Source organism: Erpetoichthys calabaricus, chromosome 9 (assembly GCF_900747795.2).
Source record: "Erpetoichthys calabaricus chromosome 9, fErpCal1.3, whole genome shotgun sequence".
NCBI classification, from domain to species: Eukaryota; Metazoa; Chordata; class Cladistia; order Polypteriformes; family Polypteridae; genus Erpetoichthys; species Erpetoichthys calabaricus.
Genome location: NC_041402.2, coordinates 166,606,056 through 166,632,732, shown reverse-complemented (window position 1 = coordinate 166,632,732; position 26,677 = coordinate 166,606,056). Strand labels below are relative to the sequence as shown.

Genomic DNA, 26,677 nt, shown 5'->3' with positions numbered 1-26,677 from the left:
GGCAAAACGTATTACAGTTGTTTCATTTACTTGGCCAGTTACGACTCCAAATCAAGTTGTTTGTAATCATATTTTTATTATTATTAATATAGATACATTTTTGTATTTCCTGAGATTGAATTCCATAATTCATCATTATGTAGTTAAATATGATGGCCCATCCAGGTTAATAGACTCTGGCCACATTGATTACAAAGTAGATTAAGTGGGGTTGATAACAGATGCATAGTTTTACATAGAAAGAAGGACAAATTAATATAATTTGCAATGCATTTGTTCAACCAAACTGAACAACTGAAAAACTATGTATCATAGACTATGGAACCTTTGAGGGTTTGGTCACCTGCTTTTACCCTGTTATTAATGATGAGCCAGCTATTCAAGCAAAAATTAAATTGCACCAAATATATTCACAAAAAGAACTGGAAAGCAGTGCTGTTTTGCAATCAATGAAATTCAGGCCAAGAAGAAAGGTATTTAGTATACGATATATAAATACCCTCCATAGTTTTATTTGATTATATTAGATAACCTTTATTAATCCTGAGGGGAAATTCAGAACAGAATTAATTTATGACATGGTGACAGTGCTGATGTGCTACAGTTCTCATCAGGCAGAAGGAGTGCAATGGTGCTGATGGCAGGCTTAGATAAACACACATAAAGTTTTATTTTTTTTGCTCAAACACTTTGCATAATGGGCTGCATGGTGGTGAAGTGGTAGCGCTGCTGCCTCGCAGTAAGGAGACCTGGGTTCGCTTCGCTTCCTCCCTGCGTGGAGTTTGCATGTTCTCCCCATGTCTGCGTGGGTTTCCTCCGGGTACTCCGGTTTCCTCCCATAGTCCAAAGACATGCAGATTAGGTGCATTGGCGGTCCTGAATTGTCTCTAGTGTGTGCTTGGTGTGTGGGTGTGTGTGTGCCCTGCCCGGGTTTTGTTCCTGTGTTGGCTGGGATTGGCTCCAGCAGACCTTCGTGACCCTGTGTTAGGATATAGCGGGTTGGATAATGACTGACTGACTTTGCATAACAAATTCATTGCCTACAGCTTTTGTCTGAGTATATCTTTTTGTGTCACTATAGATTTTGTTTAGCCATGTTTAATTTCTAAAAAGTCACTGTTCCCCCATTTATTTTAATCTGGATCCTTTGTCAGAAGGTTATAGGTCCAAAAGAGATGTAGAGTGTTGTCAAACCTTTAAAAATCTATGTTGCTTTCATCCTACCCCTCCCAACTCTATAACACTCTTTATAATAATCAATTACATTCATATAGCAAATTTCTAGTTACTCAATGTGGGCCACTTCAGCCACCACCAACTTTTAGTGAGTTTTGCAATTGTGAAATTGCATATGAAATTCATTTTAGGTTCAGTTTTGCAAAACTGTATGCGAAGGGATACTTGGCTCCTTCACTCATTGCTACCTATTATATTTTCTGACATTATAGCTACATACTCTGTGGAGTGAGACTTGGAGCAATGGACAATGATGGCATGGTGTATGTTCATTGCCATGTGTACACAGTACAATAAATCTAAAATGAACTGATTACATCCTTTATTATTAAAGCAAAGCCTTGTATTTTTTAACTATTGTCCATCTGCATATATATTAATTATGTTTGAAATACAAATGAAAACTCAGTGTAATGAGCTTTTTGTTGCGTTTCATGCTTGCATGATGACAAACACTCTGAGTTTACAAAGAAATACAAATAAATAAATAAATAAAAAATTAAACAACAACACAGAATTTGTTACAGATAAGCCACAACGAAACATAATGAAGCACAGTTTTTTTTCTGTAGTACTTGTTGAGTCACTTTTATTCAGAAGATGGTGAAAAGAGAACAACAGAGGATGATGTGTTTTACTGAAAAAAAAGTAATTGCTAACTTTTACCATTTCTTGTTGGGACACCGTTAATCAGTCTATTTTATGATGATGCTATTCCAATTTTAGGGTGCGATGTTTAATAGAGAATCATAATTTGAGGCAAATTTATATCAACTCTGAATAAGTGATCTTTATAACATTACTAAATACCGCTACAAGTGTTATAATACAGAGTCCTGTAGAAACCCTCCCCACTGAATATTCTTTCCATGGTCCATGCTATGTATTAACACAATTCAACAGATACACAAGGGGTTATCAGCAAGTTTTGAGACTAACCTATTATCAGACACACCAGTAAAACCAGGAAAGTTTTATTTTTTGACATAATCCTATGAACAATAATACATCCCACAGAAGTAGTCCTTCGTATTGCAGAAGAGATGGTAGACACACAGCACGGGTCTGGAGAACAGGGCATGAGTGACATTTCTTTGAATAAATGGTTTAATAGAGCAGCCTTTGAAACACAGGAAGTGAATGGAGACAATGCCGTGAAGCAAGAGGGATGGGCCACAGCTGTCTTCACCACTTTTGTCCACTTTTGATTTCCTGAAATGCCAAACCAGCATAATATTGGACAGTTACCTGGACTTTTTCGAGACAAGTAATCAATGTGGACTACATTCTCATTCCTCATAAAAAACAAAGTTTCACTATGGTTTTTAAACTTCTTTAGAAACTTCTCCCTCGCTGAATTCGGTAGCTTAAGATTCTCTTTGACACATTGGATCATTTGATTCTTCATTCAGGAACCAGTATTCTGGGTGCCTAACATACATACAGTATCTTACTCATGCTTAATTGTTCATGAAGAACAGATTCAACTGACTCAAAACAGGCCTCTATATTGTCTGCTATCTCACGCACCGCACCATCACTCTTCAATCCGCTACTACTATTTGCTTCACAGTGGTTAACTTTTCTTCTGTCACTGGCCAAACTTTTAGCTATTTTCAAAAATCATCTTGCCATATAGGAATTCTAAAGCCAATTCTTCACTGTGGCATAAGAAGGGTCCTGGCACACACCGACTATGCAAGAGCATGATAATTGACTTTGCAGTTTTCCGAATGCATGTTGTATGGGTTCTGAAACAAGAAACACCATAAACTACAAATGCTAGAGACTTGATAGTTACAATTTTAATACATTGTAGAATAACTCTTTAAGGTTCTGGTTCAACCCTTTTCGACAACCCCTTATAAGAATTTTATCTGAGAAATGAAATTTCAAGGTATAATTCAGGCAATTAACTCTACATTATGGGCAAAAATTCATAATTTAATAAATTGATTATGCTAATTTTGACGTGACTTGTCAATCAACACTCACGCAATGACTTAAAAGCTTTATTTTCACTTTATATTTACTTGTATTTTAAGTCAACATAATAATATTATTAGCTGTACTACCTTTCTAAGATGACGTTAAATCTAATTATTCAACATAGTTCTCAGCATATTCAGTGCTAAAGTTTGCCGTGCACCATCTACTGAAATGCATATCGTAATGCATGTAGTAAAAAAATGCATTGCATTTTTCATTCCAACAGGTGGCACATCACAAACATTAACACTGCTTTTATAAATCTCACACCAAATGACAGATAACAACGACATAGCAACCGGGTGCACACTCAGATACACAAACAAATACAGATAGTTGTCTTTTTATTAAGGCAGATACTTAACAGATGAGTATAATTCACTTCATCTAATAATTATAGTTTTAGAGTAGTACTACTGCGGTGGGTTGGCACCCTGCCTGGGATTGGTTCCTGCCTTGTGCCCTGTGTTGGCTGGGATTGGCTCCAGCAGACCCCCGTGACCCTGTGTTCGGATTCAGCAGGTTGGAAAATGGATGGATGGATGGATGGATAGTAGTACTAGGGTGTTGTACCATGTTTCCCATTATGGATGTAGCTAGAAGCCAAGCAAAATGACACCTTTTATTGGCTAACTAAAATATTACAATATGCAAGCTTTCGAGGCAACTCAAGCCCCTTCTTCAGGCAAGATGTAATTTCATTGTTGATATAAATGTCATTTTATTGCAGTGTTTCCCAAACTTGGTCCTGGGGACCCCCTGTGGCTGCACGTTTTTGTTCCAACCACATTCCTAATCAGTGACAACACCTGATAACACTGAGCTCATTTAATTAGCTGTTTTTTTTTTCTTTTATTCAACATTCAGAAAAGCATAGCAGCATGATTTTTACATTTATAAGACATTTAGAAATATTTCTGCTTTTTCTATAGATTTAAATGCTTAACTCTCTTTTGTTGATGTCATTATATTTTGCCCTTTCTCTGTGCAGTTTTCCCACTTTGTTGTATCTTATTAATGACAATTTAAAATGAGCAGAGCAGACACACATGTAAACAACACTGAATAATCAAAGGATGCAACTACTTTAGCATCAGACCCACTAATTAGTAAATAATGGATTAATTAAACAATTAGAAGACCTTGAAAAGTAGAATGAAAATTAAGATGAAAAAACTGTTAAAAAGAAAAAAAATACATTATTCCTATATAACTGCTTGGTACATTTTAATATACTGTATATATATTTTTAGCAAACTTAGTTTTCTAATTTCTATATTGTTCCCAAAACTGAGAACTTGGGAAATAACAGTTCACTTAATTAGCCCAGGGGTTCAATTAAAAAAAGAAGATGGTTGGAAAAAAAACCTGCAGCTACAGGGGGTCCTCAGGACCAAGTTTGGGAAAAATTGTTTTATTGCATAAAAATTAAAATGTATTTGTTTAAATTAACTAAAGAAATGTCAGAAAACTAGCTTTAATAAACACAAGTTTTTAAAAATAGATGCCCATTCACCCAATTAGTTTAAATCAATTTAAGATCATATGACTGGAGTCTGTCATAAATGTGATAGTCCTTCATATAAGCACCCACACACTCATTTGGGGCCAATTGGCATTGGCAATAAATATAACCTGACAAGTTTTGGAATATGGAAAGTAAATAAAGGCAAAAGCAGACTATAACAAAATACCTTAATTAAGACTAGTACACAGGAGTGGGTATGGCGCTACTACCGTCTTTTTCCGAAAATAAGACATTCCCCGAAAATAAGCCCTATCGAGATTTTCGGAACTTTTTGTAATATAAGCCCTCCCCCGAAAATAAGCCCTAGTTAAAATAATGTGAAAAAAAGAATTCGTTAAAAAATGCTGTTGATGTATTAAGTATGTTTAGCTTCCCTAATACTCGTATTTCAGAGAAATGTTTGAAATAAAATATTCCGAGAAATTCATTGTTTACCTCTACAGTTCGTTTCAAATTAATTCTTGGAATTTATCTTAAAAATACAACATAAGGCAGCATGAATACATAAATATTGTGTCCGCTCTGCTCTGCTGTGTTGTACTGCGTCGCGCGTATCGCAGAGTATGGTCGAATGAGGTGGGGAGGGGGGCATGCATATGCGGAATGCGACGGAACGCGTCGTTGGCGCACACTATAAATAATTGTTCGTTAAGGCAGCAGTCTACATTGAGCGACAGTGCAGATACAACGTTTGTTCATTTCAGTCTTGTAAGTCTGATTATTTCCTCATACGTCATTTTATTTTTTATAAAGTGAATAATTTTTAACCGCAGTTAAAATGAGTACAGACACTTGACATTGCAATAAACAAGCCATTCAAGGATCATTTGCGGATGGAAATCAATGAATATATTGAAAACAGAATGGTGAGAAATCATCGAGGTAATTTTGTAAAACCAGGCTTACAGGAAGTTGTGAATTGGGTACAAAATTCATGGGACAAAATAACTGATAGTTGTGTTTCCAATGCACTACGAACAGGCTACTTAGACAAGAAGTATTCATTTAACGATGGCTATATTGCAAGACATGAGAGATTCGGGCCAATGATTCAACAGGAAATGGATTTGGAGGAAAATCAGAACAGAATTCAGAATTTGATTTATGACGATGTTCCAGAAGAAGATGACATGACTGTAATTGAATAAATTTTAATTTCTGTATTCTGTGTAAAATAAATAAATATTAAATAAAAATATATAAATATACTTTTATTTTTGTCCTCCCCCGAAAATAAGCCCTAGTGCGTATTTTGGACCAAAAAAGAAAGTAAGACAGTGTCTTATTTTCGGAAAAAGACGGTAGGTATCAGAGCCAAATACTTTGCCAAATATAATAAGAAGTGTATCAACCAAAAATTACTTATTGTAATCCATATGACTGTGGAGTATTGATAAAGTAAATTATGACAAAGCCAATCAAGCAAAATATGTCACCGAAGTTATGACAATTCTTAAAATGTCAGAAGCAATGCTGGAACTTGACTTGAAATAGAAATAAAAACAAACTAAGGTACATACCTGCTGCTGGACACTAGCCTCTTTCTTCCTACTGTGATAACGCAGGTAGGAGCCTTTCTTTTCTGAATTCACTCCCAAAGTAAATTTGTTTTTTTCAACAAAGTCCTCTGCAGGCCTGGCTGGTTTCTGGGATACTTTTTTGGAACGGTTCTCTTTAAACTGTCTATTGTTTGAGTTTTTTCCTTCATGTGACTTAACAGGAGTGACAGTTTTACCAGCTGTTGTTGATTTTACATTTGAAAAATTCAACTCTCCCTCATACTGATAATCCAATGGCTCATCTGTTTCCTCTTCCAAGCCAGAACTCCATTTTATCTCTTTATTGAGGCTTGATTGCTTATTAAATTCTTTATAAGGTCTCACATTTTCTACATCTGCATTTTGGAAGTTCCAACTGAGCCCTGCTGCCGGGTCACCGCTTTTATTCTTGTTCATGTTTTCCCTATACTGGGGGTAATAGGGAGTGGGAGGAAGTTTTGGTGTGGTTTCCACATTTTGTTTGTTTTTACTTATAGAAAAGCTAGCAGACCCTTTGCTAGGAGCTGGTGTGTGGATTCGAAGTGTTCTCCCTTCAGAGTCTTCAACCCAAGGTTTGCGAGGGCTATCATGTGGAACATCAAGAGATTCCCCAAGAGAATCTCCACTGAAGTCTTCTACAACTGAGAGTCCATCTGTGGCAAACCCTGAGGCTCCATCCAAATTGTTTCTCCAGTCAGGATTATAACGAAGTGATGCATACTTATCATCATCCTGGGACCTATTTTTGAGAGAGACAAAGATGAACAATTTCAGTTTGTCCAGATAAAAATACTTAATCTGAAAAGACTCTGCCTATGTAGATAAGTCACATAAAACTCTGTGTACAATTCCATGTGAGTCTACAATACAAAATTTTCACTTACGTGTTTGTTGTAGCTTGACAATCAGTTTACTGGAAGATATATTTCTTTGTATGTTTTAGAGTGGTCAGGTGCAGCTCAGCAATATATAATTCTCTGAAACTATGGTAAGATCAACGATTTCATCAAAAAGAAATACATAAATGACTGCAAGCTATTTAGTTTCCCAAGTTTAAATTTACATTAAAAAACATCTTTGGGTAAAAAGCCAACCACTCAAAATCTAAACTTTGATTTACAGTAAATCAAGTCAGTTACACACACTAAACTTAATACACAGTGCAATGGCAGCACAGTGCTGTTTCACACCCTATAAAGACTGCATCATAGTAAGCTTCACTAAATTTCACAGAACTGCAAAATTTAACAGAAGGCCAAATAATATATGACAGTATATGATTTATTATAGCTACATTACAAATATGTTAAACTATGACTATTCTTTAAATAAAATAACTTTGGTTTTAATTTTTGGTCTTTTGTCTATTAATAATAGTTATGTGGTACATATAATTTCACCATTAATCTATTATCTGAACCCATGTACAAAATTCAGGTCTACAAGCCAGATTGTAGACTATAAAGTATACTGTATATTGAGCATAAGCAGCATAGCAACACAATGTTTAGCACTGCCACAACACCACTCCATGAGACTGAAGCACCTTACACTTTGTTTTTTTTTTTTTTGTTTTTTTTAGGTATTTGGATTTTCTTTTCTTATTTCCATTGGGATGGAGTTATGGTAAACTTGCTACTGGTCTGGTGTTATTTGCAATGTATATGAATACGCAATACTTAGTTCCTGCTTTCTGATCAATTGAAAGATAGGTATACAGAAATCTTCATTAATTTGTTTTTTGGTACTCTGTGTTTCTCACCTACATGTCACAGACATGCAGATAAGGTTAAATGTTGATGGCTTCAGTTAATCTGTGTAGGTAAATGAACCCTGAAATAAGGTTGGATTAGGTAGGTTTGACTTGAAAGCATTTTTTCCTATACAAATTTTTATAATGCAGTGATTTCGAGGTATTGTCTAATGATACGCTGTTTTTAATATGTGAACTGTCTAATAACCCAAGGGCACCCCTTACTTTTACACATGAGTTTCCTTTGCAGTGGTATCCACAAATCCATCTAAACAACAAAACAAAATTATAGATATTAATCCTTTCATGGGGGACTAACTTTTCACTAAACAAATTTCAAATTAATTAAATATCAGTGAAAATAGCTCCTAAATTTCAAACATTACTGAACAGTATAATCCCAGGTAAACATGAATAGGCTGTTAAATAACTGATTGGAAAATATTCAGGTTTTACTTACTAGACCTATCTATTTTCAAATCCATTTGATGCAATTCATTGTCTCTTGGGTTTGAAGTCTATCTTGGAAGTACCAGGCACAAGGCAGGAGTTGGCCATGGAATGGACAGCAGTGCATTACAAGACTTAAATAAAACATAATAAGAGATAACAGGAAATATAAAAGGTATGGTTCTGCTAGCCTACAAGTGCAGGTGGGATGAAATAATTCACAGCTCACATAATTCAGTCCGAACCACCACTTTTGTTTCACACTTCAATTTTCAGGGGACAAAACAATTATTGACAATTCAGGTTAAAAAGTAGCAAGGAGAAACTGAGAAAATCAGGTTTTTTGGATTTAAACATTGTCCTTAAAAATCACAGACAGGCAGAATATGTTTCATTCATATAAACAGAACAACAAATGGTCCCAAACATAATCAAACGTGAAAGTAATATGATCTCTGGGAAATAAAATAATTAAAATATTATTGCACCTACGAATAGAACATTGTTATTCACTATTTGAAGAATTTTTTTCAGTTTTTCCATTAAAGTAAATATGTTTATATTCTGCATGATAAATATGATAATAAAATCATCCATCTTCCAATTCAGTATACAAAATGCAATTCTGTATACAAAATGTTATGTTATATATATGCTACATTTGGAAAATGACAAAATATTCACAAAAATCAAACAATGCAAGAATTATTTACATGATCTGAAACTATGAAATATGTTCCTAAATATATACTAAAATGAAGGAAAAACCTGTTCACTTATATTGTGATAAATCTTTATGCTGCTTTCACTCAAGTTTAAAATGAAAGTGAAAATATAAATAATAATACAAAAAAAGGATAAAATTCCTTAATGCACACATTTCTACTGCATTTCTATGTATAATACAATGCACAATGACTACTGCAGATATAATTTGGGGAATACATGGTTTAACTATTAATATTTAACAATATATGTTGTGTTCTTTTCTTTTTATGAGAGGTGACAGGTTTTTTGTTTTTTTTTTTTGTTTGTTTTTTTATGTTTGGTGTTTAATTCTGGTGACATAACTTTAGGAACAAACTGAACACTCCATTGAATACCTGAACTAGACTCTGAGAAGACTCAAAAATGTAATTTTGTTTTTCAAATCTCAGCATTTGGCTTCATGGATCACTTTCTGTCATGCCTTGCTGAAGCATTTGCTTAATCTCAGTTTTAAAAACAAAAATTCCAGGAAAAGAACTACACAATGGTTAGCGATGCTGCCTCCCAGAAGTGCCTGGCCTCTGTTTGTGTAGAGTTTGTGCATTTTCTCTGTATCTCTGTGAGTGTTTCACTTCAGATACATCAATGTTCCTCCCACTACTTAACTAAAAATTTTCTCTGTGTGAGTGTGTGCATGAAAATATCTTTTACACAACTGCCGCCCAATCCAAGGTTGCTTCCTCAGTACCTCTATAACAGGCTATTTTCACCTCCTCCCACCACAATACTGAATTGGATTAGATTACTTTGGGAAAGTTATAAGAATTCAGAAAGAAACTGGATAGATGGATGAATAAATAAATAAATATCTGCATACATTTCTTAAAAGTAAATGAAGAAAACATTTTCTAAGTGGGTATAAATTACTTATTTTGGTCAAAATAATACAGAAATCAATAGTTAAAGGGCAAAGTAGGTACTGGGGTTCAGTTCTGGTCCGGAAGGCCACAGTGGGTTCTGGTGTACAATCTATTCTTGCTTTTGACATGAATTCTCTTTGCATTTAGCATATTATTTCAATGTTAAAGGACAATTGTAAATAGAAGAAATGCTACATTGCTACAATAAAATACATTTTTTGTGAACTTCTAGTCCCTGCAAGGCAGAGCACAATCTGTGACCATGACAGATTTAGTCATTTGATGCCTGCGCTCAAGTAGATGCTCATATCAACAAATTAACAGTACATGTTGGTTATCAGTATCTATTGTATGGAGGTCAGTCTGGTTAATTGCCATGCTTTGCAGACCACATCCTTACATAGTGATCAGTAATATAGAATAGGTCATTCTTAAAATGCCTTACAGGTGTACACAATTCTCTTAGGTCAGTGGTGCTTTTATTAGATGTGGAAAGCATCACTTTTATGATGAGGGGCTCTATACCATTGTGGACAGTGAGTCAAACATGCAAGATTTAGTTATCAGCATCTACTATACAGAAGGGCAGTTCTTAACAAATCATGTAGAACAAGGCAAAGGATGAGATGATGACAGATTACATATTGTCAACAGAATTGTATAAATTAAAATAAAACTATGATAGGAATCACTGCCATTTGAAAGCCACTCAAGCACGGGAAAAGCACTATATAAATAAAATGTATTATTTTTATTAAAGCAGATGAACTTAAAAATTAGATTAATATGACTGAAATGGTTATGCTTCCTTACAACTCACAGTGATTTCAGCTTTTAACTGCAGTGCATACCCTTTAATTTGCATTACTAATGAAATAATTTGTTCATGTGGATAAATAATCTCGTCATGAACACCTACAACTAATTTTAAATGCTTATTAAAGTGAAACTGTTAGCGTAATAAAGCAGGACGTAGGACTATGTTGCTGGCAGATGTAGTCGGTGTTGCCACTCATTGAAGGAACTAGATATAAATAATTGTCTAGAAGGAAATAAAAGCTTAAGACACTGTCATAATTAAACAAATCTACAGCTAATTTTAAATGGTTCTTATCATCCCAGAGCTGGCATAAGTGGTCAATGTACTCATTTATTGAAACAAGTAGTCTACTTGTGGTTTAATTCATCTTTTTCCTACAGCTTTAGATTAATGAAACTATTTCACCTATTACCTCTACTTAAATTCCCTTTTTCATTCCTGGGGACACCAGTGGCAGCATAAAATATCAATTCTTTCAAATTAGGAAAACACTCAACTCATTAAGAATTAAGGATGTTTTCTAAGACTTAATAATTTTGGTATTTTAGGCTGAAACTATTACTCTCAAATGTAAATTAATAGAAACAGTTTCAAGGATAATATTTGCAGTTTTTGTTTTCTATTTTTAGACTTTCCAAATGTTTAAGGAAAAATGAGATTTGCATGTATCAATCTATCAAAAAATGTCACTATGCAAGAAGCTATGAGACATGCTTTCAAGGCTCTCTGATGACCTTCATTGGGAAAGAAACTGAATTCCCATTGAGGATTCTTTACAGGTTGTTATCAACAGGCTGGCTTGTTGACAAATTTCAGGCTGACAAATAAATGTAACACTTCTATTTATTAGCTTAATAAAATGTAATTCTTGTATTTAAAACGAACTAATAAATACAGTTTTACAATCTTTAACTTTGATTACATGTGTTTAAGAATGGATAGGAGGACAAATGGCAAATCTAGAGGCACAAACACATAAATACTGTATCTACAGTACAGAAGCAAATAATTTTATACAATATATTTGTATTTTTTGTAGATTTAGAGAACATAAGAAATTTGACAAATGAAAGGAGACAATTTAATCCATCAAGCTTGTTTGTTAACTAATAAATAATAAATAAGCTGTTCTGATATCTATATGAAACTTTAAGATTAGATCTAAAATTGGCTGCAAATATATGGATAGATCTTTTCCTATATCTATTTCTAGAAGACAATTGAAAGACAGATAAATACTCACTATGGAAAAACAGACTTTGGTAGCTGTTTCAAGTAAGCTTTACATATTGAGATAGATATATAATTACTGTATACAGATATATATAATGATGATAGATAGATAGATAGATAGATAGATAGATAGATAGATAGATAGATAGATAGATAGATAGATAGATAGATAGATAGATAGATAGATAGATAGATAGATAGATAATTTTTTTTTATTAAAGTAGATTCATACCGGCATACATATGCTTCAATTCCTTGTATATGTTTTGAAAGTCGCTGTAGAAAACTCCGCTCTGCGTCACAATGGGATTATTTCCAAACAAAACTTAATGATTCAGCCATCAGAGTATGAATCTCAAGAGGACTATTGTACTGCAATGTGTACAAATGGGCTCTTTTGTTCAGTGACAATCAGGTCACTGCGTTGGAACAGAATGGGAATGAAGTACCCTTTAACAAGCTATCATCCACGCAAAACATAATATATGTTTCTTTATTGCATGCAGAAATAAATTTCCAATAGACAATAGATGTATGCTACTTTTGTTGATGGACAGAAAACAGATGCAATATCCACACTTCAGATTCCTGGGTTTGTAATGGAGCTGCAGAGAGGCCCTCATATGCATATTTAACAATGTCTACACATGCTAATGGACTATTTTATGAATACTTACCATGATGACATCAAACAAAATAAAATCAAATTTCTTTTTAATAGATACAGCATCACACAAATGACAAAAATTAAAGTGGTCTCCCATACAATTATGCAGCCCACACTTGTAATAAAATATTCAATCACTGGCCATTTTGATTGTTGAGTAGGTGAATAAAAGCACACTGTTAATCATTTATCCTTCAGTTGTTATTTGAAAACAAATGGCAGCTTATTTTAAGTACACTCTGTATTTAATTAAAAAACGTGCTATTGGGGTAGAGTTAATTTAGTTCTGTTAAGATAAACGTTATTTGCAATTTATAATAAATTAACCTAATAAAGAATGAAGAAGCTTCATTTGAGTAAGCCTAAAGTTATAGCTTTTGTGCACAATTAGACAGTAATTTGAATTTTGTTATTTCATTTCTAGCCAATTAAAAACAACACAGTATAAAGATCACCTTGCAAGGCAGTGAATATCTAAAGTGCATTATGATGCCACAAACTCAGAAAGGAGAGGAAGATTTGAAATTCATATATTGTATTTATATATTGTGGCTCTTTTAATTCAGAACTAATTGATTGGAATATGAAAACATTAAGATACTTTCTTTTCACTGATGGACAAACTCAAACAAGAATGTGTATGCATACTAATGGGCTGCTCTTAATGTGCAGGAGGAAAAAAAACAAGAAGAATCAGTTACACACCATAAATAAATAACATATGAAACTTCTTCATGTATCTGCTGCATTTAATATATTAATTATATTAATTCTAGAGGATATCTTCTTGCAAAAGTTCTGGACACTACAGCCAAATCAGTTATTTGTTGACATTTAGAGTGAACACGTTGAACAGCAAACAAACTAAAACAATGGCATTTTATAAAAATGCTGATACACAGTTACAATTTATTTGATAAAAAAGTGCAAAATATATAAGAATATTTAAGGCATTTTTTGGATCATTGTCTTGTTGCAGAAGCCATACTTTTTCCAGCTTTCATTTTCTGACTGACTATATGACATTTTGCTTGAGGATTTGGTGATACTTTGTGAAATCCATTTTTTCACGATAAAAAAGTAGTCAATTTAGTCAGAGACATCCAAAATTGTGCATGGAATTATAACTTGTAATGATAGATATGAAAGGCACTATAAGATAGATAGATAGATAGATAGATAGATAGATAGATAGATAGATAGATAGATAGATAGATAGATAGATAGATAGATAGATAGATAGATAGATAGATAGATAGATAGATAGATAGATAGATAGATAGATAGATAGAATCCGGAAAGTATTCACAGCGCATCACTTTTTCCACATTTTGTTATGTTACAGCCTTATTCCAAAATGGATTAAATTCATTTTTTTCCTCACAATTCTACACACAACACCCCATAATGACAACATGAAAAAAGTTTACTTGAGGTTTTTGCGAATTTATTAAAAATAAAAAAACTGAGAAATCACATGTATATAAGTATTCACAGCCTTGCTCAATACTTTGTCGATGCACCTTTATTATTATTATTATTTATGTCAATTACAGCCTCAAGTCATGTTGAATATGATGCCACAAGTTTGGCACACCTATCCTTGGCCAGTTTCGCTCATTCCTCTTTGCAGCACCTCTCAAGCTCCATCAGGTTGGATGGGAAGCGTCGGTGCACAGCCATTTTAAGATCTCTACAGAGATGTTCAATCGGATTCAAGTCTGGGCTCTGGCTGGGCCACTCAAGGACATTCACAGAGTTGTCCTGAAGCCACTCCTTTGATATCTTGGTTGTGTGCTTAGGGTCGTTGTCCTGCTGAAAGATGAACCGTCACCCCAGTCTGAGTTCAAGAGCGCTCTGGAGCAGGTTTTCATCCAGGATGTCTCTGTACATTGCTGCAGTCATCTTTCCCTTTATCCTGATTAGTCTCCCAGTCCCTGCCGCTGAAAAACATCCCCAAAGCATGATGCTGCCACCACCATGCTTCACTGTAGGGATGGTATTGGCCTGGTGATGAGCGGTGCCTGGTTTCCTCCAAACGTGATGCCTGGCATTCACACCAAAGAGTTCAATCTTTGTCTCATCAGACCAGAGAATTTTCTTTCTCATGGTCTGAGAGTCCTTCAGGTGCCTTTTGGCAAACTCCAGGCGGGCTGCCATGTGCCTTTTACTAAGGAGTGGCTTCCGTCTGGCCACTCTACCATACAGTCCTGATTGGTGGATTGCTGCAGAGATGGTTGTCCTTCTGGAAGGTTCTCCTCTCTCCACAGAGGACCTCTGGAACTCTGACAGAGTGACCATCAGGTTCTTGGTCACCTCCCTGACTAAGGCTCTTCTCCCCCGATCTCTCAGTTTAGATGGCCGGCCAGCTCTAGGAAGAGCCCTGGTGGTTTCGAAGTTCTTCCACTTACAGATGATGAAGGCCACTGTGCTCATTGGGACCTTCAAAGCAGCAGAAATGTTTCTATAACCTTCCCCAGATTTGTGCCTCGAGACAATCCTGTCTCGGAGGTCTACAGACAATTCCTTTGACTTCATGCTTGGTTTGTGCTCTGACATGAACTGTCAACTGTGGGACCTTATATAGACAGGTGTGTGCCTTTCCAAATCATGTCCAATCAACTGAATTTACCACAGGTGGACTCCAATTAAGCTGCAGAAACATCTCAAGGATGATCAGGGGAAACAGGAAGCACCTGAGCTCAATTTTGAGCTTCATGGCAAAGGCTATGAATACTTATGTACATGTGCTTTCTCAATTTTTTTATTTTTAATAAATTTGCAAAATTCTCAAGTAAACTTTTTTCACGTTGTCATTATGGGGTGTTGTGTGTAGAATTCTGAGGAAAAAAATGAATTTAATCCATTTTGGAATAAGGCTGTAACATAACAAAATGTGGAAAAAGTGATGTGCTGTGAATACTTTCCAGATGCACTGTACATATATACATACATACATACATGTTCAATGATGTGGAAAAAACTGATTTTACCACAAGGCTACAACATAGCAAAATGTGAAAAAGTAAAGGTATCTATCTGAAAGTTTCAGAACATCCCTATTTTTCTATTTTTTATTCATATTTAAGCAGTTTAAATCCAGTAAATAACCTGACATGGTACAAAGGTAAGCAGTAAACTGACAAAGGTTAAAAAAAAATTGGGCTACTAAACAATGAAACCTAATGTTATTATCAGAGTTATACAAAACAGCCTTTTCAGGAAACAAGTAATGGGTTAACAACGTACAGCTTTTCTGCAACAATAGAAGTTAATTAATCCTTTAAAGTTAATGTAAAAAATTCCTACATGTGTGCCAATATTTACTGATTACTTACAAACCCTCTGTCTATATAAAAGCAGTGTTGGAACAAACTGTGCTGCTGTCTTGCTACACTTCCTGAAGAAAGGTAATTTACAAAAGGAAAATGGGCAGACTAATATAACCTTTAAAAGTGCCGGTTTCTCTTTTGGAGAAAACCAAAGTGTCACTGAGTACAGTTTCCAACTCTGCTTTAAGACAGACAGGTGTTTTTAAAGTAATCAACAGAAGTTGGGAGACCTGTGCAAATTATTTCCTTCAACTTACAAGGCTTACACATCTGTAGGTTGTACCCAATTGATTGTTTCCTGAAAAACAAAATACTTGTAATATTCTAAAATTTCCTTTTTTTCGGTTTCTGCTAACATAAACTTTACATTTAAACCTCTGGCAGTTTACTGCTTATCTTTTCACCATTTTAGGAAATTCATAGCATTTCAACTGATTAAATTTGAAGAAAAACTGGAAAAAACTGAGGTGTTCTAAAACATTTCACCGGTGGTGTGTGTGTGTGTGTGTGTACACACGCACACACACACACACACACACACAACATGCTATGTGTACTTTCATTTATTTATTTATTTGTATTTTTGTCAGGCCTTCTGAGGAGACATGCAAATAAGTATTTCACTATGTTTGCATAACCATAAACTTGACCAGACATTTAAACTTTAATGTTGTTATTATTCTTTCAAAAAATACATTTCTGCATTTATTATGCTTACAGTAGAGTAGTCACTGAAATAGGATCAATACAAGGAGATATTTCTTAGCCCAAGCTATTTAATGTTTCTGTATGCTCTGAACAATATTATTCCATTTCTGAGTTTTTCATCAGCGTATCTGGGCAATGTTTTGGTTGTGGACCAGCATATAACACTGGCGCCATCTTGTGCTGAATTCTATTAATTACAAAAATAAAACATCAAAAATATGTTTTGTTTTTTTTTTTGGTTTTTAAAGTACAAGTCATACATTACTTAAAAGTTTTCCACATGGTTACACAACATCTATCGGATTTGATTTGTGAAAAATTTCTAGGCTCAAAATTATTAAACAAATTTAAGAGAATGAAGTAAACGATTTTCCCATACAGTACTCTAAATTAAACCAGAGTGAGTGAGTATTAGTGTGTGCATGAAGTTGCCCCACCAGTCCAGCTGGTTCCTACCTTGCACCCAGTCATGTACTAAAGCTGGCTTTGATTTTCCACAGATTCAGAAAATTGACGAAAGGATGAATTGATTTGTGCAAGGACCCCGTAACAGATAGCAAAATGCATTGTCATGAAGAATATATAGGATTATATAATTTGTATTAAAAAATTATTACAAAATGTTAGATAGGCATCAGCACACATACACTACTAAACTGATGGGGTCTAGTTTAGACACCTATGTATGATTATGGACTTCCTTGCCTCAAACATTGACTGCATATCTGAAAATTTGGGAGTGTGCTTGGCAGCATCAGCTCTGCCAATCCATTACTATAAGCCAATACTTTATTTCAAGATATGTTGTGTGAAATGTGCATTCTTGCACAACAAACTTCAACACATTAACAAGTTTATTAAAACACAATTTGTAGGAAAGTTAGAAATGTATGAGCTGTACTGTACAAAGTGGTCAAAGTGACTTGATATTCTTGTAGATTAATTAAATTACTTCAGCTTACTCCCATATTCCAAAATGTATATGTTGAGATGACTGGCGATTCTAATATGATCCCACATGACCCATGTGAGTAAATGTTGAGAATGTGTGTGCCCTGCAGCAGGTACGTGAATGAAGCTTCACTTTAATAAGATTCCTGCAAATGGAGGGAGTATCCCCATCCATATTTCAGGGTTCAGTAAGTCAAAGTACTATTGGATGTTTTGTAGCTTAAAAGAAACCTACATCACCTACATCTGTTAGACTTAAGAACATGTTATACTCTGGCAGACTCAGAGAATTAAACCTGTCTTAGTCTTGAGCAGAGGAAGACTGCATGGGGACCTAATCTAGGTATTCAAAATCCTCGAAGACATTGATAAAGCAGATCCAGCAGAATTCTTTCAGCTTAAGGTTTAATCACGTGACGTACTTGAGGACATCGGTGGAAATTAAGGGGAAGTGCATTTAAGACTGAACCCAGGGAAGCTAGTCATTTTGAGAGAACTTAATACTGATATGACAGATTCAGGATGCAAATTTTTCAGATCATTACTGTGTTTTCTTTGTTTGCCTTTTCTAGCATAGTGCCGGTTAAATTATAGGGCTAATCATAGCACTGAAACTATTTTATTGTAAATAATAAATGAATTTAGAATTATTTCTGAAAAAATAACATGTAAAAAAGGATTAAATATTGCTTTATTATTGTTCTTTCTATGCATGTACCCTTTAGGTCAAATCGTCAAAAAGCATACAATGAATTCCCAGAGATATGCAAGCAAAACACAGCTATACAAGTCAGTTGCACTCCACAACCCAGATGTACTTTACACCATACATAAATGCTAGACTAGCATCACAGAGGTTATAAGTTATAATTTTTTTTAAACAAAAGTTAGAAAATAACAGAAATTCTGCTAATCGGCTGTTGTATAAAAAACTGCCATCTGATGAGGAGACATAATCATCTAGCCTTAGATGTTATTATTGACCTAAAACTAACTTTAAATTGCTCATTACCTAGATTACAGAGCAAGCATTTGTTCTTTAAAGAATACAGAGTATTTATTTGACATTTTTGTCACTGCAGGATACTCAGAGGCTGATACATGACAAGGCAGAAAGTGGCATGCTTTTGTTTTCAATCAGCTAGATCCCCGTTAAGCGCATTTAATTGGGACTGCCATGGAAAAACATAACAAACTACAATGCACTTCAAAATGCAACAGTAATATTTCTAACCAAAAACTATTTGTGCACCTAATACCAAATTTGCCAACATGTCCTTGCCTTGCAGTATGTTTTAGGATTGATTTTTAAATTTGCATTATAGACAACGCTCTTAACGACTTTGGATTCAGATACTGTCACTATATTCCTCACAACATTCACTCCAATTTTCACGTGCTGACCTTCTAAAATTATCTAGAATGAAGCATAAAAGAGCTAGAGAAGCCGCTTTTTATTTTTATGCAACAAAAACATGAGATGTCTCATCAACACACATGCATAAAAAAAAAACACTACAGAAAATTAAAAGAAGATACACAAAAACATACTTTATCAGTTTGTGTTTTTCCTAAAAATAATTCGCTTTTGTTTTAAAAAAAATGTGATGAGTAATGTTTACATACTGAAATTATTTTAGTTTGAGTTTGCTTCACACAGCTATGCTGGCTATAAATACAATGCAGATAGCATCCATTCAAATGTGTAATTAAAAAGAATTATAATTAGGTATTAAGTCTTACCTTTCTCTTTATCCTTCTTGAAATCCTAATATTTTATTATCTACCACTATACCATTGTCAAAGTTTACCAACAGTCTAATGGAATATGTTATAAGATTGAGAGACAATACTTCTATAGTAACTCTGGTATCATCATGACTCTCTGATTCTATGACATGCTATGATTTGGATAATGTTACTCTAGAATGCTTGGGGGGCTGGATGGCCATTTTGCCTAGCTCTACTAGTCTTTGTATTCTTAAACTAATGAAGAACTATCAGCCACTAGAGGTATGTGCACTCTGAAATAAGCCTTCCAGGTTTTTTGGTTTCCTTCATCTCCTCTTTTGTTGTATGACCACAGGGACAGTTAAAAATAAAAAAATAAAAAATTGACTTTATCATATCATTACTTGCATGATAAATAGGTAATAGTGTTATCAACTGTCACATATGTGCACACGAGAGACAGGTTAATGGTTTTGGTGATGGTAACTAGCCGCTGGACCAGGGGTTGGCACTATGTTCTAATGCCTTCTCTTCTCCCCCCTGTGGTGAACATTACTTCTGTTGTCCATCCACCTGGAACTGCCCCTTCCTGCCACATGACCACATAACCCAGGAACCAGCCATCTTGTTTCCAGTTCTGTGAGTTTTGTTTGTTAAAAACCTTCAGTAATATGGGGTCACCAAGGCGGTGCTCCAAATCTTTATCTTTGTTGGTCTTCTCTTTTACACAACCCTCAACTTTTCTTGTATACCTTACTTATTTCTTATATTTTACTACTTCTTCATCTTATTATTCAGTAGGATTTCTTACAAATACCTGAATATTATATTACATTGCATGCATATACTAAATTTCATGTATGCTTAGTGTTATATAAATGAACATATTATTATTGTTATATTTTCCATTAATTTTGAACCCTATTATTATATTGCAGAGTTAATGTAGACATGATTTAGGGGTATACTTTGTTTCAGCACTGTCATAGCCCAATTTGCAACTGAAAGACCAAATTAAGCATTACAGTCAATGAGAAACAGAAAAGACACAACAGCTCAAGAAGCTGTTTGTTGAAGAGCACACAAGTTCTTTTAAAAGGCATGTCAAACAGTGACAGCCCAAGGAAATTAAACTTGACATGGCAAAAGAACACTTTCTGTTAAGCAATTAAAAAGCTTAAGTGTATCACAAGTGCCTTCAAAGACCAAATAAATGAAGCACTCAGGGAACCTGGGACAATGTATACGTCATGGAAAGCAAAACAATACCATGAAACAATTAAATTAATTCAGTTTTCAAAACTGCTTATTTCAAAATAGGTTCGTGAGGCAGTGCAGCATTGTAAATTGTTGATAGTATTGGATGCTGCTGAATCCAACCATGGACAGGAAGTAAATTGCTGGAAAAAACAACATTTGCATAACCAAATTAAAGTATACATTTGGTATTTTTCAAGAGAAAGTTATTTTTTACAATCCTGGTATATAGTAATTTGCCACATGAAACTGTGTTTTAAGGTTAAGCATTTTTTTTTACACATTTTAAGAACTAGCCTGCTGTTGTACTTAAAAACAGAGGAAAGCAAAAGCATTAAAATTTACAGAATATATTCATTTATCAAAAATAGTGTTATTGAGTATTGATCTGTATCTTCAGATGGCCCAAACACTGTATTTCAAAACAGTGTAATCATGTCATGATTTCATGAGGTGCAGCCATTTTAAAAAAATATCAGCTGTGCATATCACTTTTGCTGGTCCTCTTCCTCCAGGGCACCGCTTCTGACCAAGTGTGTTTCACCTCAAAGTGTCATCTCCAAGTGCTAATACTGAAATTATTGAATGCTGATATCTAGATGTGAACTGTTCTGTAGAGAAATAGACAAAACTACTGAAAATTCACACTTACCTCCACTTTGTCTTTTACAATACAGAATTCAAAAAAAGTTTTATTGCCTTGTTTTGCAAACGTATTGCCTACTGCTGCTGCTATCATCATACACATTTGTGCTTTAATGTTCTAGCCAGAGAAAGGCTGAACACGCATAGACAGCATGAACTCAAGTACCAAGAACTGATTGACATAAATGCAGTTATAATCAGGCTGAAATTCAATAGGTTTAATATAGATGCTTTAGCACAGACAGAGTAGTAGCACATAGTTGTCATTCCTGTCTCACAGTACCTAAATCTGTACAGAGTTTGCACATTCGCCCCATGTGTTTATGGACTGATCGGTATCAGTGAATGTAAGTGAGGTTTCCCACTCAAATAGATTGTCCCAAGTTATTTTATTACCATATCCTTAGAAATAGCAACTCTCCATGCACTATAAAATTCAGTAATTGGTTTGTGGTGCCTCAATCTGTTTGATCATGGTTTGACTGTGTTGCACAATTTGACTTTTTCATTTTTTCACTTATTTTATTTTGTTTTGTGTGTGCACAACATGCAATGGAAACTAATGCTGAGTGTTGACTGGCCCTGTAAACTTCCCCTAACATGGTATTGATGTGCAAGTTTCTGGACTCTTTCAAAAATACAAAATGCAATGCAGTGTAAACTGTTCAGATTCATTGTTATGTGTACAAAGTTCACATATGTTCACTATTTACTGCCACGCTGCAATTCAGGAAGACTCTCATTCTGTAGGCTATGAAAAATAACAACCCAGAATGTAATTGGTGAAAAGTACACACCGTTGAAGATAGATAGATAGATAGATAGATAGATAGATAGATAGATAGATAGATAGATAGATAGATAGATAGATAGATAGATAGATAGATAGATAGATAGATAGATAGATAGATAGATAGATAGATAGATAGATAGATAGATAGATAGATAGATAGATAGATAGATAGATAGATAGATAGATAGATAGATAGATAGATAGATAGATAGATAGATAGATAGATAGATAGATAGATAGAAAGAATCCGGAAAGTATTCACAGCGCATCACTTTTTTCACATTTTGTTATGTTACAGCCATATTCCAAAATGGATTTAATTAATTTTTTTCTTCAGAATTCTACACACAACACCCCATAATGACAACGTGAAAAAAGTTTACTTGATGTTTTTGCAAATTTATTAAAAATAAAAAAACTGAGAAATCACATGTACATAAGTATTCACAGCCTTTGCTCAATACTTTGTTGATGCACCTTTGGCAGCAATTACAGCCTCAAGTCTTTTTCCTGACTAGTCTCCCAGTCTCTGCCGCTGAAAAACATTCCCACAGCATGATGCTGCCACCACCATGCTTCACTATAGGGATGGTATTGGCCTGGTGATGAGCGGTGCCTGGTTTCCTCCAAACGTGACACCTGGCATTCACACCAAAGAGTTCAATCTTTGTCTCATCAGACCAGAGAATTTTATTTCTCATGGTCTGAGAGTCCTTCAGGTGCCTTTTGGCAAACTTCAGGCGGGATGCCATGTGCCTTTTACTAAGGAGTGGCTTCCGTCTGGCCACTCAACCATACAGGCCTGATTGGTGGATTGCTGCACAGATGGTTGTCCTTCTGGAAGGTTCTCCTCTCTCCATAGAGGACCTCTGGAGCTCTGACAGAGTGACCATCGGGTTCTTGGTCACCTCCCTGACTAAGGCCCTTCTCCCCCGATCGCTCAGTTTAGATGGCCAGCCAGCTCTAGGAAGAGTCCTGGTGCTTTCGAACTTCTTCCACTTACGGATGATGGAGGCCACTGTGCTCATTGGGACCTTCAAAGCAGCAGAAATTTTTCTATAACCTTCCCCAGATTTGTGCCTCGAGACAATCCTGTCTCGGAGGTCCACAGACAATTCCTTTGACTTAATGCTTGGTTTGTGCTCTGACATGAACTGTCAACTGTGGGACCTTATATAGACAGGTGTGTGCCTTTCCAAATCAGGTCCAATCAACTGAATTTACCACAGGTGGACTCTAATTAAGCTGCAGAAACATCTCAAGGATGATCAGGGGAAACAGGATGCACCTGAGCTCAATTTTGAGCTTCATGGCAAAGGCTGTGAATACTTATGTACATGTGCTTTCTCAATTTTTTTATTTTTAATACATTTGCAAAAACCTTAAGTAAACTTTTTTCAAGTTGTTATTATGGGGTGTTGTGTGTAGAATTCTGAGGAAAATAATGAATTTAATCCATTTTGGAATAAGGTTGTAACATAACAAAATGTGGAAAAAGTGATGTGCTGTGAATACTTTCCGGATGCACTGTAGATAGATAGATAGATAGATAGATAGATAGATAGATAGATAGATAGATAGATAGATAGATAGATAGATAGATAGATAGATAGATAGATACTTTAAAATAATCATATCTGAACATTTTTCTGTCTTTTAATACAAGTAATTATATAACATAACCAATGAACAAACAGAAATGAAAAGACATAACTAGCTCAATATGCAGCCTGAAGCTTCTGAAATTTGGTGAATTAGGGAGTGGAGGTGGTCAACACTCCATCCACAAAGCCTGCAGACAAGCAAGCAAGCAATATGTCCTTATCTCAAGAAAATAGCATCAGGACTCTATGATAAAATGCATTATTTCCAGTTTACTTTTGTTATCACAATCACAACTCAGAAACACGGAAGGCATGTGGCTTAAATTGAAACCCTTGCTGCTTCAAAAGTGGACATATTCATTAAGTTTAAAGGCTTTTTATTTTCATGTTGGACCCCGTTGTCCTTTACTTCCATAATAAAACATAAGAACAGGTTAGGTATTTTTAAAATTACTATAAAATGCTTTACTTTAGAATGCAATTTCATGCAGCAAATTAACATATACTCTGATTATGAAGAAATAATTTTGAGTTAAAAAAAATTGAACTTTTCCTTTAAGATTAAAACAAAAAGCAAGCAGAGGTTAAAATTGGTAGTGATGCAATTCACTTGGTGGGGAAGAAATGAGTCTTTCAAGTGATGCCTTGAGGTTTGCCTTAATCAAAGTTGACTTACAAAATCAGGAGACATTACAACTATTTACGGATATTTTTTATACTGGAAGCACAAGCAGGTTAGGAACTATCTTAGTGTCACACAGTAAAGCAGTGGCTGGAACTGGACCTGCAGCTTTGGGGTTTAAATCCAAATGTCCTTGCTACTAAGTCATAACAAACTACTAACAACCTGAGAATTTAATTAAATGGTTTCATTTAATGAAAAGGTAATGAATGGATAAAGGCCTGGGAGAACTACTCACAGCTCAAAAGAATTTAAAATATTCCCACCTTATTACTTAGAATTTGACTAAAATGAAAGCTTATGTTGTATACTGGATTATTAGCTTGTGAGGGTTCTTTTCTTTTATTGGTATTATTTTTGTGTGGTGTGGTGTATATACCCCAGGAAACACTATCCAACAGAGTCCTGTAGCTTACCTTGATTCCTTGTTGTCATCCAGCTGCATGAGCTCATTTTCTTTATAAGCTGGTATATCACCTGGAAGGTAGCTGAGAGTAGGCTCTTCTAAGCTATCATAAATAGAATAATTGTCATTATCTTCTTCATTGTCATCATTCCCATACTCTACTTCATTTTTACTGTGGTCACTTGGCTCATCCCGATAAACCAGCTTCTCTGTCTGGTGGATCCTCCTTTGTAGATCAAATTGATACTTGCGTTCCTGTGCAAGACTCTCTGTGTCTGATTCCAGAGAGTCTCGTAGACTAAGGTGGAGATCATCTTCTAAAGAAGGAGGACTCTCTGGTACCTCTGGCAGCCTTGTGTATGGAGCTCCTGGTTCAATAATCTTTTTGCGATTAGTGGGGCTGATCTTATCCATATCTTGGTTATGTCAGGCCAAGATGCTAGTAGATGCCTTGCAGCTCAAAAGAAAGCTGCATGACGTCTTGGAAATACAAAAATTCATTCATTCATTCATTCATTCATTCATGGATCTGATGAGTTATTGGTCACCTGAAAAAAAGTGAAAAACTTTAGTATGCATACTGGAAATTGCATTAATTCTCTTATCATTCTTTTGCTCTATCCAGGACAGTTTAGTGCATTGAGCCTGAACCTGATACAGCAATAATGGGCTCAAAATGGGCTTACACCTGACCTGAATAATTATTATCAAAAGATGAGATTTTAGTCATTTATTTTCTAGACCTGCATATTCCAGTTTTGCATAATCATAGATGATGGATGGATGTGCCTGATACTACCTAAGACATGCTAAAAGAAAAGAAACCCATCCTGAACCTAGTAGTAAAATAATAATGCATTTTGGTTATAAAGCACCTTTCTTGCTCAAAGTGCTTCATAAATAATCAGAAGGGTAAAAAAAATATCACAGTAAAGATTAAATAATTAACAAGGAATACAAACTAATATCAAGTTTCACACATCAAATAATACAAAAAACATCAAATAATAGATTACAGTAATATATGAAATGCAAAGTTATGAATTAGAATTACAAAAAAATAAGCAGGAATAAAATATACAAAAACACAAAATGTTTAAAAAAAACACACAAACAACATCATTTCTGTAAGCTAGTATATAGGCTATCAGTTTAGAAATTATTAAATTGCAGTCTTGAATAGCACAATAAAATAAAATGCATTGAAAGAAAGTGAGAAAATTTTCAAAAAGTGGGAAGATATTTTACGCAGAGAGGAGCAGCAGCAAGGTATGCTGTCTTTACATTGAATATAGTGCCAGTCCATCAAAAGGCACACTCAATTATGCATCTACATTCTCAAATAAGTCAATTTAGAGTCTCCAATCAAAATGAAATATCATTTACCAATTATCAAAGTTCATTAAACTAGCTCAGGGTCACAGATGCCAGAGTCTTAACAGGTACATTAGGTGCAAGACAAGAATCAACATGGAACAAGATGTCAATCCAGCAGAAGGCACTCTCACTGTAACACCCACTCTATGAAATATCTATTTAGAGTCACCAAATAGCTTAAAATGTCCATCAGCCCTTTCGTTATCAAACATATCTAATCCAGATAACGGTTATGGGAGCTGGAGCCCAAACCATTACCATCAGATGAAACGTAGGAACCTGGATGTGGAGCAAGCTCAGTTCAAATGGTTTTCCAAATGAACAATGACCCTAAGCATATTAAAGTTGT

General features: G+C 34.9%; 1 protein-coding gene across 1 annotated transcript in view; it reads right to left on the bottom strand.

Moving 5' to 3' along the window:
• Positions 1-25,494, bottom strand: part of jhy (junctional cadherin complex regulator) — an 86,434-nt gene extending 60,940 nt beyond the window's left edge. Inside the window, exons 1-2 of the mRNA XM_028810395.2 lie at positions 24,962-25,494; positions 6,274-7,030 (exon numbers count right to left, since the gene is read on the bottom strand). Coding sequence (XP_028666228.1) covers positions 6,274-7,030; positions 24,962-25,365 — 1,161 coding nt within the window. The 5' untranslated portion in view covers positions 25,366-25,494. The remainder of the gene's footprint in view (positions 1-6,273; positions 7,031-24,961) is intronic.
• Positions 25,495-26,677: the final 1,183 nt, after the last annotated feature.